Source organism: Gymnoscopelus microlampas, assembly GCF_963454915.1.
Source record: "Gymnoscopelus microlampas genome assembly, chromosome: 10".
In the NCBI taxonomy this organism is placed as follows: domain Eukaryota; kingdom Metazoa; phylum Chordata; class Actinopteri; order Myctophiformes; family Myctophidae; genus Gymnoscopelus; species Gymnoscopelus microlampas.
In genome coordinates, this window is record NC_139947.1 from 22,797,415 (window position 1) to 22,813,184 (window position 15,770).

The 15,770-nt window shown below is 40.4% G+C and overlaps 1 protein-coding gene across 4 annotated transcripts in view; it reads right to left on the reverse strand.

The window, feature by feature from the left end:
- Positions 1-8,732: 8,732 nt before the first annotated feature.
- Positions 8,733-15,770, reverse strand: part of LOC311053481 (paired box protein Pax-7-like) — an 80,094-nt gene continuing 73,056 nt past the window's right edge. For all 4 annotated transcript variants that reach the window (XM_084069057.1, XM_084069055.1, XM_084069056.1 and 1 more), the window contains exon 9: positions 8,733-9,493. In XM_084069057.1, coding sequence (XP_083925183.1) covers positions 9,378-9,493 — 116 coding nt within the window. In that variant the 3' untranslated portion in view covers positions 8,733-9,377. The remainder of the gene's footprint in view (positions 9,494-15,770) is intronic.

Below are 15,770 nucleotides of genomic sequence, written 5' to 3' on the forward strand. Positions count from 1 at the left end.
GGTTCCCGGTTCAAATTCAACTAGGACATTTTCCCAACTTTTATCTGACTCTTGTGGTCTGTATCTAATCTTTCAGTGAACAGCCTGCAAGAGACCAGAGAAACTATGAACCATGGTGAAGCAGTGGATATGATACAGGCCTTGCACACAGAAGGTTCTGAGTTCAAAACCAACAAGGAATATTTTCCAACTTTTACGTGGCTGTTTCACCTTTATCTAACCTTTCAATGAAGAACATGCAAGTGAACAGAATTAGGATGAATTACAGTGGTGCAGTGATTGAGATACAGGGCTTATAATCAGAAGGTTGCTGGTTCAAATCCAACAAGGAAATTTTTTGAACTTTTACCTGACACCTACACCTTTATCTAATCTTTTAGTGAACAACACGCAAGTGAACATAGTCAGCAAGAATCACTGTGGATCGGTGGTTAAGATACAGGGCTTACAACCGGAAGGATCCCAGTTCAAATCCAACTTGGACATTTTTCCAACTTTTACCTGACTCTTGCACCTTCAAATCCCATACATGCTGATTTGCCATTTCCAGGATTTGATTTCCAGGATTTGAGTCTCGAGTCCCAAGACTCAAGACCCAAAAGAGTCTTGAGTCGAACCAATTACTCCCGCGGAGACATCAAATTTCTCTTTTGGGCCTTGAGTCCCAAGAAAAAATACATTTCCTAAGTCCAGAGCTCGAAAGTTTGTCACTAGTTGATCGAAAGTTTGTCACTACCGAAACGAAAGTTAAATCCGAAAAAATCACTAAGTGTGGAGGCCAAAATCGTCCCCCCGAAAACCTGTTAGGAGTACGTTTCAGGCAATTTAGAGTTGATTGGTAGTACTTTGTAGTGACACTTTTTTTGGTCCCTAACAGTCATCGAGCTCTGGACTTAGTACATTTATTTTTTCACCATTGGGTCACTACCGAAACGAAACCGAAACGAAAGTTAAATCCAAAGAAATCACTAAGTGTGGAGGCCAAAATCGTCCCCCCGAAAACCTGTTAGGAGTACGTTTCAGGCAATTTAGAGTTGATTGGTAGTACTTTGTAGTGACACTTGTTTTGGTCCCTAACATTCATCGAGCTCTGGACTTAGTAAATGTATTTTTTCACCATTGGGTCACTACCGAAACGAAACCGAAACGAAAGTTAAATCCGAAAAAATCACTAAGTGTGGAGGCCAAAATCGTCCCCCCGAAATCCTGTTAGGAGTACGTTTCAGGCAATTTAGAGTTGATTGGTAGTACTTTGTAGTGACACTTTTTTTGGTCCCTAACATTCATCGAGCTCTGGACTTAGTAAATTTATTTTTTCACCATTGGGTCACTACCGAAACGAAACCGAAACGAAAGTTAAATCCGAAAAAATCACTAAGTGTGGAGGCCAAAATCGCCCCCCCGAAAACCTGTTAGGAGTATGTTTCAGGCAATTTAGAGTTGATTGGTAGTACTTTGTTGTGACACTTTTTTTGGTCCCTAACATTCATCGAGCTCTGGACTTAGTAAATTTATTTTTTCACCATTGGGTCACTACCGAAACGAAACCGAAACGAAAGTTAAATCCAAAGAAATCACTAAGTGTGGAGGCCAAAATCGTCCCCCCGAAAACCTGTTAGGAGTACGTTTCAGGCAATTTAGAGTTGATTGGTAGTACTTTGTAGTGACACTTTTTTTGGTCCCTAACAGTCATCGAGCTCTGGACTTAGTACATTTATTTTTTCACCATTGGGTCACTACCGAAACGAAACCGAAACGAAAGTTAAATCCAAAGAAATCACTAAGTGTGGAGGCCAAAATCGTCCCCCCGAAAACCTGTTAGGAGTACGTTTCAGGCAATTTAGAGTTGATTGGTAGTACTTTGTAGTGACACTTGTTTTGGTCCCTAACATTCATCGAGCTCTGGACTTAGTAAATGTATTTTTTCACCATTGGGTCACTACCGAAACGAAACCGAAACGAAAGTTAAATCCGAAAAAATCACTAAGTGTGGAGGCCAAAATCGTCCCCCCGAAATCCTGTTAGGAGTACGTTTCAGGCAATTTAGAGTTGATTGGTAGTACTTTGTAGTGACACTTTTTTTGGTCCCTAACATTCATCGAGCTCTGGACTTAGTAAATTTATTTTTTCACCATTGGGTCACTACCGAAACGAAACCGAAACGAAAGTTAAATCCGAAAAAATCACAAGTGTGGAGGCCAAAATCGCCCCCCCGAAAACCTGTTAGGAGTATGTTTCAGGCAATTTAGAGTTGATTGGTAGTACTTTGTAGTGACACTTTTTTTGGTCCCTAACATTCATCGAGCTCTGGACTTAGTAAATTTATTTTTTCACCATTGGGTCACTACCGAAACGAAACCGAAACGAAAGTTAAATCCGAAAAAATCACTAAGTGTGGAGGCCAAAATCGTCCCCCCGAAAACCTGTTAGGGGTACGTTTCAGGTAATTTAGAGTTGATTGGTAGTACTTTGTAGTGACACTTTTTTTGGTCCCTAACATTCATCGAGCTCTGGACTTAGTAAATTTATTTTTTCACCATTGGGTCACTACCGAAACGAAACCGAAACGAAAGTTAAATCCAAAAAAATCACTAAGTGTGGAGGCCAAAATCGTCCCCCCGAAAACCTGTTAGGAGTACATTTCAGGCAATTTAGAGTTGATTGGTAGTACTTTGTAGTGACACTTTTTTTGGTCCCTAACATTCATCGAGCTCTGGAGCTCAGGACATTCACAGTTAAAAAATTCCACCTTACTGTGGACATGCATGCTTGAGATTTTTTTTTTTTAAATCATTTGTAGTTTTGGAGATATTTAACTTTAAGCGCCCCATGTATTGTCGATGCGGCAATGGACATTTAAAGGCAGGGCTACAACTACATACTTACGCCTAGTAACCTCATTCATACTTTAAAATGTTCATCTTACTGTGGACATGTTTGCCTGAAAAGGAATCTTTTAAATGTTGCATAGTTTTAGAATTGTACTCCTTTAAAAGTTCAGAGATTTATAATGGAGGCGGATGGAAGGTTTTGGGACCTCAAAAAAACACTTTCACCTAGAAACTCCATTCACAGTTCAAAAATTCCACCTTACTGTGGACATGCATGCTTGAGAAACGTTTTTTAAAAATCATTTGTAGTTATGGAGATATTTAACTTTAAGCGGCCCATGTATTGTCGATACGGCAATGGCCCTTTCAAGGCAGGCTTACAACTACATACTTACGCCTAGTAACATCATTCATACTTTAAAATGTTCATCTTACTGTGGACATGTTTGCCTGAAAAGGAATCTTTGAAATGTTGCATAGTTTTAGAATTGTACTCCCTTAAAAGTTCAGAGATTTATAATGGAGGCGGATGAAAGGTTTTGGGACCTCAAAAAAACACTTTCACCTAGAAACTCCATTCACAGTACAAAAATTCCCCCTTACTGTGGACATGCATCCTTGAGATGTTTTACTTTGAAATGATTTGTAGTTTTTGAAATATTTAACTTTAAGCGCCCAATACATTGTCAATGGCAATGGATATTTAAAGGGAAAAGGGTACAAACTTTGGCAGGCTAAGTTAACAGAACAGGTCAGAACCTCTGTGGTGCAGTGGTTTAGATACAGGACTTGCAACCAGAAGGTTACCGGTTCAAATCCAACCAGGACAGGTTTCCAACCAATACCCGACTCTTGCACCTTTATCTGATCTTTCACTCAAGAGCGTGCAAGAGACCATAGAAAGTATATACCATGGTGGAGCAGTGGTTAAGATTCAGGCCTTGCACACTGAAGGTCCTGAGTTCAAATCCCGCAAAGACATCTTTCTAACTTTTACATGGGGCTTTTACCTTTATATAATCTTTCAGAAAATTACACGCAAGTCATCAAAACAGGTAAGGACCTCTGTGGTGCAGTGGTTTAGATACAGGACTTGCAACCAGGAGGTTCCCGTTTCAAATCTAACTAGTGCACCTTTTTTTTCCCCCCAAGACTCAAGACCCAAAAGAGTCTTGAGTCGAACCAATTACTCCCGCGGAGACATCAAATTTCTCTTTTGGGCCTTGAGTCCCAAGACTCAAGGCCCAAAAGAGAAATTTGATGTCTCCGCGGGAGTAATTGGTTCGACTCAAGACCCAAAAGAAGGTGAACTGACTGTAATGATTCAAAATGTCATATATAGAATAGAAACCCCATTCAAACTTTAAAATGTTCATCCTAATATGGACATGTTAGCCTGAAAAGGGATCTTTGAAATGTTTCATTGTTTTAGAATAGTACTCCTTTAAAAGTTCAGAGATTTATAATGGAGGTCGATGGAAGATTTTGGGACCTCAAAAAACTTTCACCTAGAAACTCCATTCACAGTTCAAAAATGCCACCTTACTGTGGGCATGCATCCTTGAGATGTTTTACTTTGAAATGATTTGTAGTTTTTGAAATATTTAACTTTAAGTGCCCAATGCATTGTCAATGGCAATGGACATTTAAAGGGGGAATGATCTGCTGCACATACAGTAGGGACACATTCAATATGGAACGCTATCAAATATCAATTAATATTCATATATTCATTGCATAAGCACAATTGGTCTCCTGGTTTGAACAGCATGGAGATTATATTAGCTATTTGCCAATGGCTTATCTATCACCTAATATGATCATATTTAAGTATTTAAGCAATGTACTGGAATGACATCTGTGACAAACTCTCTGAACCACAACTACATGAACTTGGAGGACCTACACTACAGCATTGAGCACTGACTTTGCAGATGCATGTACTAAAGGACCATGCCATACTACAACAGTAAAATCACAGTTAAATGTTAATTGAATTTTTACTCTCTCAGAGTTACCTTAACATTACAGAAATGAAATGTGTAAGCACTGACAAGAGACAGAAGGCTTTTGTAGATGTCATGGTACATAATGTAGGTTTTGTACACAGTAAAGTCCTCAGTGTAGTTGAGAAATTGCCTTGCGGTTTTTGTCTATCACCAGTTGTCTTTATTGATGTGAGATATTATCTTTGAGGTTATCTGGTTTGAGCGTGCCTGGTAAGACCATGTAAAATGCTATCATACCAAAATATTGACTTTTCTTTTTTCCTGGAATAATCGTCAGTTAAAGCTTTATTTCATGCCTCTAATAGAGACTGGCAAACTGTCGGGCCTGAGTAGCACAATATGCTGCCCCTCAAAATAGCCCCTGTGGTGAGGTCTCAGTCACGGACCCCTAGGCACTAACAGCCCCCAACACTGGCTCTTCTGTAAGGTCAAACAGTGTGTGTCTGTGTTGACGTGCCCATCCTCATTAACACTGTCTCATTCATTCTGCTTGGGCTCCGACGGGGGATTTCTGCTATCTTCAGTCACTGGAACTGTTTGATGCACTTGACTTCAAAGCCTTTGGGAATAGTAGATTATCAAAGGGGGGATTAGATCATGATTAGGTTTTATGTCACCAAAGCAATGGCAAAAGAATTTGGGATTTGTACAAAAAAAAGGCCATAAAAGCACTGGTGTGTGCTGTCAACTGTAATGGTATCAGACTTGTGTCTTTTCCTAAGGATAGATGAGCACATGTAACATACATGTTATGAAGGCACTTTCCTAAGTGTTTAAAGCTGCAATCCGTACATTTTATGTCCGATCCCAATGGAGAGAGATCATTGTAGCTGTAAGACCGGAATTCAAACCCTGGTCTCCCATGTGAGGAAAGATGTTCATCCAAGAGGGTATCCCCTTGGCCAGGGGAGAAACTGGGCGTATGATCTTCAGACAGGCAGGTTACAGGGTCTAAATTTCTCAATAGCAGAGTAAGCAGACCACCTAACACTGCAGATGTACTAGTTGTATTGCATTAACATACTCTACATTGTAGACCCTTTAAAGCCAATAATTATTTGCAAAAGCCATATTTGTTTTTCTGTTGACATTCCACTTGAGTTCAGCCGTGCAGTCTTAAGCGTGATTTATACTTTTTTGTGCCTTTATGATAATACGCTTTCACAAAAATGTGAGTGTGTATGTACGAAATCCGTATCAAAGTAGTTATTTATATTTACATGCACTTCATATGGAATTATTTTCCTAGTGTCAGCTCTCCAGTCGATCTGTGGGGTGGAGTCATAGCAGGGCAACCTGTAAGGCCTATATGTCCAGTTTTACACCTTCAAAGTAAAAGGGGCTGTAAGGGATATTTTTGGTTAAATAAAAAAAGTTTTAGTTAAAATGTTAAAGCTCTATATTCTGAGAGTAATAATTGCTATAGAGTGTTTGTTGAGTAACAGGGGTCTCCCCATCTCTCCAGCTCTTTAATAAATAAAGGAGAGAGAACCCATTTATCAACTTCAATTTTATAGTGTTCCAGTTCCAAATTTGTCTGCAATTGTTTTGTTTTTGTTTTATCACTTTTATCCTGTATTCTGTATGTGTTCTCTCTCCTGATTGGTTCATTGGATGAAAGTGGTATCCAGGGTCAAGGGAAAGTGTCTTTCCCTTGACTGTAATATAATTTCTCCAAAGTTAGTACCTTCTTTATACACTGCAAAAGAGTGTCAATTTTACTTAAATTCAATGTTAAATTTACACTCTCTCTCACTTTTGCAGTGTAGAATTAACTATTGTACCCAATTCAACTCCCACCAGTATGTTCTCGAACAGACCTGACGGCATAAAAGTCATCTATTGATATGTCAGAAACAGAAGAGAGGAAAGAATGCTAAAATAGAAGTGTGCTCTTGGTCCAGTCGTAGATCTTTAATGAATAGACAGTTAACGCCAGTGTTACAGTTGACACACCAAAAGTTTGGGGGGGGGGGGGGGGGTAAATGCCAATACAAGGTTCCCACTACTCTAATACTTCATACAGGTAGAATAAATTAAGCCATGGTATTATACACACATGCCGAACAAAAAAAAGTATAACAAAACTAGTGTAGAAAAAACAAAGGAAAGGAAGGTGAAGCACAAATGAGCCACTCGAAGCAATTTGAAATACCCACAGACAGGAGCCAACTTCGAATAGAAAGGAGCATATATTTATACATCTTTACATTTGCTTGTGTGTCCGTGATCTCCCCCTTGTTTTGCTTTCATAGAAAAAATATATATACACAAGGCGGAGGATTGCACTATAAGTAACGGTTGGCACAGAGACAGTCTGAAATATATTTCCTTCACCATGTCGGAGACGTAGGAAAGCAACAGTAGATTATGGTGAACTTGTTCTGCTCTGCGATAAAAAAAAAGAAAAGTGCCACTGGACGGGAAGTCGGTGATGAGCACTGACATGTGTGATGGTCTTCAGATGTAGGCCAGTGTTTGGAATGAGAAAAACATAAGATTTCTGTAATTAAGCCCGGCCACCCGCGAAGCTCTGTCACTGCAGCAAAACTTGAAGGGTGGAGTGTCCATCAAACATGTGTCCAAGAGGGAATGTAAATGAAAAATATGAACATATGTCAATGACAAGATATCTTTTGAATTGTGACAGTACATGTACATGTACATCATCAACATCATCATCATCATCATCATCGTTGTAATGTTTGTCTTCTCCTTTTCAACTACAGCATTTTACCGTGCTTTACTCTATCAACAAGCAATGTAAAACTCCATCTTATTTTAAAAGGACTATATTCACAGTAAACAAATGTAAACGTTCCTTATGCATTTGTTTTGTTCCAATGGTGTGATATTTATTTATTCTTTATTTTATTTTTTTCTTCTAAATTCGTTAAGTTTCTCATGAGCTGGGGCTGACTGGGTGTCTGGAATGTCATCGAATAAACAAGGTAATGGCAGGAATGATCGCTTTTTGAAAAGACAACAAATAAATAGTCAAAATAGACATTTGACATTGGATGGAATGGTCTCAAATGAAGAAGGGAGAATGGCGCACAAAAAAAAGGCTTTCTCAAAACTCTGAGATTGACTTACATTAGATAAATGCCAAGGAATAATTCAGTCGTGCAGAAATGTTGTTCAAGTACTTTTAGCATTTGAAATGTTTCCTTATGGTTTAGGGAACGTATGCCCTTTTGGTCCAAAACATGTCCATCAACCCATTAACCTTTCAGTGACTTTGAAATGGAGAATGGAGAAACAATGCTGGATGTGTAATTTGCCTAATACAATGACGTCCTTGAAACGTTGCTACTCTCACTCCCGGACAATACGTACTGTAGCTAAAGCCTTGAGGGAAGAAGGGAGGATCTGAAGGTTTCCCCATTGGTCGATCGTTCCCCCCGATGATTCCAGGGGAGCGCGACAACCCACAGAGTAGCTGAATTTCCTTTTAGGAATGCTGGGGATTAGAGAGGGGAAGGTCACATCTCAGCAATACGACCCAGACACAAGCCTTCCTCTGCTCGGAGCTTACGTCTCAGCTATTCTTCTTGTGAATTCCCGCTCTCACTTCACCTAGAACACTGGTTCTCAACGTGGCCTTTGGGGTCCCTAAAGTTAACTGAGGATTTACAGTGTAGATTTGGGTAAGTGAAAGAACATATCAAAGGGGGGTCTGTGGCCCATCAAACTGGGGGTCCTTGAAATTAATAAAGGTTCAGAATCACTGGCCTAGCCATCATGCCTTCTTTCAATAGAATCGGTTGAAATCGAGGCCAAAGGATTGGACAGTTTCTATCTACTTATCTCCCCCTCTCTTTCTGTACCCCCCCCCCCCCCCCCGCTCCCCCTCCCCCCAAATCACCTCTGTGTGATACGTATGCGGAGGACAAATGGGAAATGACAGGAATAAAAAATACAAATAGCCATACCATTCCACAATAAAAAAAAGACAATAATAGAAACATAATACTTAGTACAGAGGTGACTTGTCCAAAACAAGGGTGGACTTAATATGGCTAAAGGTTTGCCTGCATGACAACGCGCTAATGTCCAAGTGCTATTGGACAGGCCTGTCCCAAAAAAAAGGGGAAAAAAAGAAATTAAGAAATACAATAAAAAGAAGCTCGCTTGACCTCACACCTCTTTCAATGCTCATGTTGCACAGTGTTTCTTTTTTGTTTTCTTTTTTTATGTTTAGTTTGAGAGCGAGAAGGAGGAGCAGCCTCGGAACGGAGAGCAGAAAATGCATGGCACAGTTCCATGAAGCATCTCTCTCTGTTTAGGGAATGGCTGAATCAGTCCATGACAGTCCACTGAGGAAATGCTGCGGTCGTCTGCACTGCCCCTCCATCCCTGAGACACACACGCACGGGCGTCTGTACACACAAAGAGCTATGCGTGCATGCGCTGTCACTCTCCCAAGAGCTTGGGGGTGTGTGGGGTTGGATATTGTGAGCAGGAGGCGTGGGTGGTGCTGGTGAACAGGTCATGAGGCTGCAGTGTGGGTTCGCGTCGAGCGAAGAGGACAGGATTAATAAGCCTGCCCCGTCTCCACCTGAAGCAGTCCCAGAACGGCTGAATGGTCCCCGAGCTTCATCCTGCGCTGGGTGGACAAGCTGACGTTCTTGGCCAGGTAATCCACAGCAGCTGGAGGGACACACAGGGACAGCGTGCGGCTTAGATTTACGTGGCATTAATAAGTGATTAAGTTCTAAAAGTGAAGCTTAATCCTCTTAAATAAAACTATTCTGACATTCAGTAACACCTACAAAGCAGAATAGTGTCTGTGAGGCATTAATAACAGTCATAGTAAAAAAAAAAGTATATATATACTGTGTGTGTGTGTGTGTGTGTGTGTGTGTGTGTGTGTGTGTGTGTGTGTGTGTGTGTGTGTGTGTGTGTGTGTGTGTGTCGTCACGTCCCTTCTACACTCGGCCACACTGTGACGAAAGCCAGCCTCCCTCGGGGCACACAGGGCTATGATTGGACAGATCTATGCTCCGCAGATTGACTGACACCGGGGGAGATCTTTATCGAAAGCACATGTCTGCTTTCACCTGCAGGCACACTGGCAGGCTAAAGGTCAAATCCATTCACTTCAATACGAGCGGGGAGGGCCATTCATCTGACTTGCACCTCACACGGTTTCCATTTCCCCGCACACATCGGCTAAACATGTTAGGAAGAGAGATAATCGGTGGGTTATGGGAGGGTTAACCAATGAGGCGCTGGGTCAGGACTCAGGAGTACAAACCAAGGGCAAAAAATGGTACAGTCAAATGGACAGGCCACATTATGTAAAGGCAACGGGCATCACCCATTTATTATTTAGATTTTTAAGGCATTTAGTTCTCCCACAGCTAATGACTGAGCCGTTGGATTACAAGAAGTAGGCAGAGTGTTCTAAGGAAGCAAACTCGCGCCATATCCCTCAGAGTACGAGGGCAGGCACACACACACACACACACACACACACACACACACACACACACACACACACACACACACACACACACACACACACACACACACACACACACACTAGGGCTGATATTGCATACTCTTGTAATTGCCGTTCATCATCTTGGCCTATACCTTCCTGCCTACATGTTGAACTGCCGATAATATTGCAGATAAGCTGTTCACACGCACTGCGTGCCTTGCGGCTGTTAGCTGAACACTGTCTCCAGCCGCAAGCGATACTCGGTAGAACTTTACAATAATGACCCGTTATAAAGCATTTATAAACGTTTATAAGTAGTTTGTAGACTATTAACAAATCATTAACAACCTGTTTGTTGACATTCGTAAATGATTACTAAAACCTTTATAACTACAGTTACAAATCATTTGTAAAGTATTAGTAAGTAGTGAACTATTCATGAATAAGCCATTTATATACATCTGTAAAAGATTATTAAATCATTTGTAACGACCCATTCTAAAGGATTTATAAACGTTTATAAGCAGTTTGTAGACTATTAACAAATCATTAACAACCTGTTTATTGACATTCGTAAATGATTACTAAAACCTTTATAACTACGGTTACGAATCATCTATAAAGGTATTAGTAACTATTCATGAATAAGCCATGTATAATACATCTGTAAATGATTATTAAATCATTTGTAACTGATGTTACATAATATATACAAGCTATTGGTAGCTTGTTCATGTTTAACATATGCTTTGTTAAACATTCCTAAAGTATCTATAAATCCTTAGTACATGTTATTATGTGCCCTATAGTAAAGTGAAGACAGTTCATCATTTACAACTGTCTGTTAATGTGTTTGTTCATGTTTAACATGCTTTGTAAAACATTCCTAAAATATCTATAAATCCTTTGTACATGTTATTATGTGCCCTACAGTAAAGTGAAGACAGTTCATCATTTATGACTGTCTGTTAATGTGGACTTTCTCCTTACCTGTTGCAAACTACCTGGCTTTCATGAATGCAGACACCAAACAATTACTAGAATTATCATTCATGTTAAGCAAATGATGCGTAAGACATTCGTAAAGAGTATGTAAACCATTTGCAGACGTTATCATGAGCCTGAGCCTAGTTGCTTCTTTTGGGCTTGTTTTCATAGACCTGTCCGCTTGTTTCTTTTGCAAAATCTGGCAACACACTGATTACCTGCATTACACCTGCAGTAGCCTACTAGGGAGGAAGTGAACAGTGATGCAGTTGCAGACTGGACAGAAATATGTCTAATTCATGTTTTATGTGTTTTAACTGTCTTGTTGCAGGTGATCGAGGTAACATAAAATGGCTAATCTAACACACATGAAGTAGCATTATGACTAGGGGGTATTTTGATGGTGGCTGTTTGTATCCACAATGTTTGTTTTGATGTGTAGGCTAGTAATGTCCTCCATGCTTAGCAGTTTAGCTTAGCAGCTAAAGCTAACTTGCACTGGGAGGTGGTGACTGCAGAGGCTCCAAGCTGCTACTCTGTGATTCTGTTGTGATTAATTTCTTTGTTTAAATGTCAGTGTGTGTGCTGTGGCCAAGAGTTGCTACATTTTATATCTTAATAAATTGTTGTATACTTGTATACTATATAACGTTACTTTTGCCACTTTTTGCCAGGAGCCAGAGAGGAAGGGGTGGAGCTAGAGAGGAAGGGGCGGAGCTAGAGAGGCGAAGCTAGAGGGGGAAAGGGCGGAGCCAGAGAGGAAGGGGCGAGAGAGGAAGGGGTGGAGCTAGAGGGGAAGGGGCGGTGCTAGAGAGACAGTGACACTAACACTAATATAGAGACACTATAATATAGTGACACTAACACTATAATATTGACACACTAACACTATAATCTATAATATAGACACTATTAGTAAGTATATTAGTTAGTTATATATTAGTATTAGTAAGTATATTAGTTATGCGATAGTAGTTAGTTATATATTAGTATTAGTAAGTATATTAGTTAGTTATATATTAGTATAAGTAAGTATATTAGTTAGTTATATATTAGTATTAGTAAGTATATTAGTTAGTTATATATTAGTAAGTATGTTAGTTAGTTATATATTAGTATTAGTAAGTATATAGAAAAACAAGTTAAAACCGTTTCGGTGAAATAAATTTTACCGAAACGAAAGTTACCAATCGACTCTAAATTGCCTGAAACGTACTCCTAACAGTTTTTTGGGGGGACGATTTTGGCCTCCACACGTAGTGATTTTTTCGGATTTAACTTTCGTTTCTGTAAAATACATTTTACCAAAACGAAAATAACCAATCAACTCTAAATTGCCTGAAACGTACTCCTAACAGGTTTTTGGAGGGAGTATTTTGGCCTCCACACTTTTTTTTCGGATTTAACTTTGGTTTCGGTAGTGACAAACTTTCGTTTCGGTAGTGACAAACTTTCGTTTCGGTAGTGACACAATGGTGAAAAAATAAATTTACTAAGTCCAGAGCTCGATGAATGTTAGGGACCAAAAAAAGTCACTACAAAGTACTACTGGTGACCAACTTTCGTTTCGGTAGTTTGATTACAAAATGTAAGTTGTGTAAAAAATAATCGGACTATACTAAGTTGTTATTTATTTGTTTAATTCAGGCTATACTCTACTCAGAGTCATACGTTTACAAAATGTACTAAAGTACAGTGAACGTCTGTGCGGTTTGTCTTCATCACTGAAAATAACGTACATGTAAACTGATATAAAACTGCTGTCATGTGCAGTTGGGGTGAAGAAACACAACCATTTCACTCCTAATAATAACTATTTGATATGACATCCTGACTTGTTGCTGTAGCTGAGGCTTGAACCTGTTACCTGCGGCTCACTAGTCAGTGACTCTATCCATTCACCTACAGCTGTTTCCTTGGGATCTGTGGTTCTGAAACGTTTTGTTGTCAACCCCCCAAATTGACATGTATTTGGGCAGTGGACCCCAATGTGAAAAGATGTAGTGTCAGGGCCCCCCATGAAAAAGATTTATATTTATGCTGTAACACATTTTTTTAAAGTTATTTGTCTTGTTTGTTGTTCAAGTCAAAGCACCAGGAAGGCTGTACTTGTCAGCCATCTGTTAGCTCAATGGGTTGAGACGCAGTATTCATGATCCAGAGGCCATGAGTTCAAATCCCATTGATGTCATTCCTATGATTCTTTCCTTTGCAGACTAGCTTCCAGAAGATCAAGTGAAAACTACCAGGAAGGCTATATTTGCCATCCAACTGTTAGCTCAATGGGTTGAGACGCAGTATACATGATCCAGAGGCCATGAGTTCAAATCCCATTGATGTCTTTCCTATGATTCTTTCCTTTGCAGACTGGCTTCCAGAAGATCAACTGAAAACTACCAGGAAGGCTGTACTTGTCAGCCATCTGTTAGCTCAATGGGTTGAGACGCAGTATTCATGATCCAGAGGCCATGAGTTCAAATCCCATTGATGTCATTCCTATGATTCTTTCCTTTGCAGACTGGCTTCCAGAAGATCAACTGAAAACTACCAGGAAGGCTGTACTTGTCAGCCATCTGTTAGCTCAATGGGTTGAGACGCAGTATTCATGATCCAGAGGCCATGAGTTCAAATCCCATTGATGTCTTTCCTATGATTCTTTCCTTTGCAGACTGGCTTCCAGAAGATCAACTGAAAACTACCAGGAAGGCTATATTTATCATCCAACTGTTAGCTCAATGGGTTGAGACGCAGTATACATGATCCAGAGGCCATGAGTTCAAATCCCATTGATGTCTTTCCTATGATTCTTTCCTTTGCAGACTGGCTTCCAGAAGATCAACTGAAAACTACCAGGAAGGCTGTACTTGTCAGCCATCTGTTAGCTCAATGGGTTGAGACGCAGTATTCATGATCCAGAGGCCATGAGTTCAAATCCCATTGATGTCTTTCCTATGATTCTTTCCTTTGCAGACTGGCTTCCAGAAGATCAACTGAAAACTACCAGGAAGGCTGTACTTGTCAGCCATCTGTTAGCTCAATGGGTTGAGACGCAGTATTCATGATCCAGAGGCCATGAGTTCAAATCCCATTGATGTCTTTCCTATGATTCTTTCCTTTGCAGACTGGCTTCCAGAAGATCAACTGAAAACTACCAGGAAGGCTATATTTGTTATCCAACTGTTAGCTCAATGGGTTGAGACGCAGTATACATGATCCAGAGGCCATGAGTTCAAATCCCATTGATGTCTTTCCTATGATTCTTTCCTTTGCAGACTGGCTTCCAGAAGATCAACTGAAAACTACCAGGAAGGCTGTACTTGTCAGCCATCTGTTAGCTCAATGGGTTGAGACGCAGTATTCATGATCCAGAGGCCATGAGTTCAAATCCCATTGATGTCTTTCCTATGATTCTTTCCTTGAGTGGGTTCGATTCCCACTCCGAGTCATGTGTCCCCGGTAACTTGGGGCAACGGATAAATTGACTGATATTCTTCGTGATGCTTCCCTTTGCAGAATAACTTCTAGAAAAACAAGTTAAAACCACCAGGAAACCTGTAACTCTCAGCCAACAGCATAGCTCAACTGGTAGAGCGTCTGTCCAATAACATGACTTGACTTGACTTGACTTGGTTCGATTCCCACTCGAGGCAAGTGTCCCCGGTAACTTGGGGCAACGGATAAATTGACTGATATTCTTCGTGATGCTTCCCTTTGCAGAATAACTTCTAGAAATACAAGTTAAAACCACCAGGAAACCTTTAACTCTCAGCCAACAGCATAGCTCAACTGGTAGAGCGTCTGTCCAATAACATGACTTGACTTGACTTGACTTGAGTGGGTTCGATTCCCACTCGAGGCAAGTGTCCCCGGTAACTTGGGGCAACGGATAACTTGACTGATATCCGTAGATCGGATATCAGTCAATTTATCGGTCCTGGGTTGTACTGGATTTGAACCAGCACACTCCTACAAGTTATTCTACGGATATCAGTCAATTTATCCGTTGCCCCAAGTTACATGGGACACTTGACTCGAGTGGGAATCGAACCCACTCAAGTCAAGTCATGTTATTGGACAGACGCTCTACCAGTCGAGCTATGCTGTTGGCTGAGAGTTACAGGTTTCCTGGTGGTTTTAACTTGTTTTCTAGAAGTTAGTCTAAAAAGTGAAGCATCACTAAGGATATCAGTCAATTTATCCGTTGCCCCAAGATACCGGGGACACTTGACTCGAGTGGGAATCGAACCCACTCAAGTCAGGTCAAGTCATGTTATTGGACAGACGCTCTACCAGTTGAGCTAAGCTGTTGGCTGAGAGTTACAGGTTTCCTGGTGGTTTTAACTTGTTTTTCTAAAAGTTAGTCTGCAAAGGAAAGCATCACAGTAAAGACACCAGTGGGATTTGAACTCATGGCCTCTGGATCATGTATACTGCGTCTCAATCCATTGAGCAAACAGATGGCTGACAAGTACAGCCTTCCTGGTAGTTTTCAGT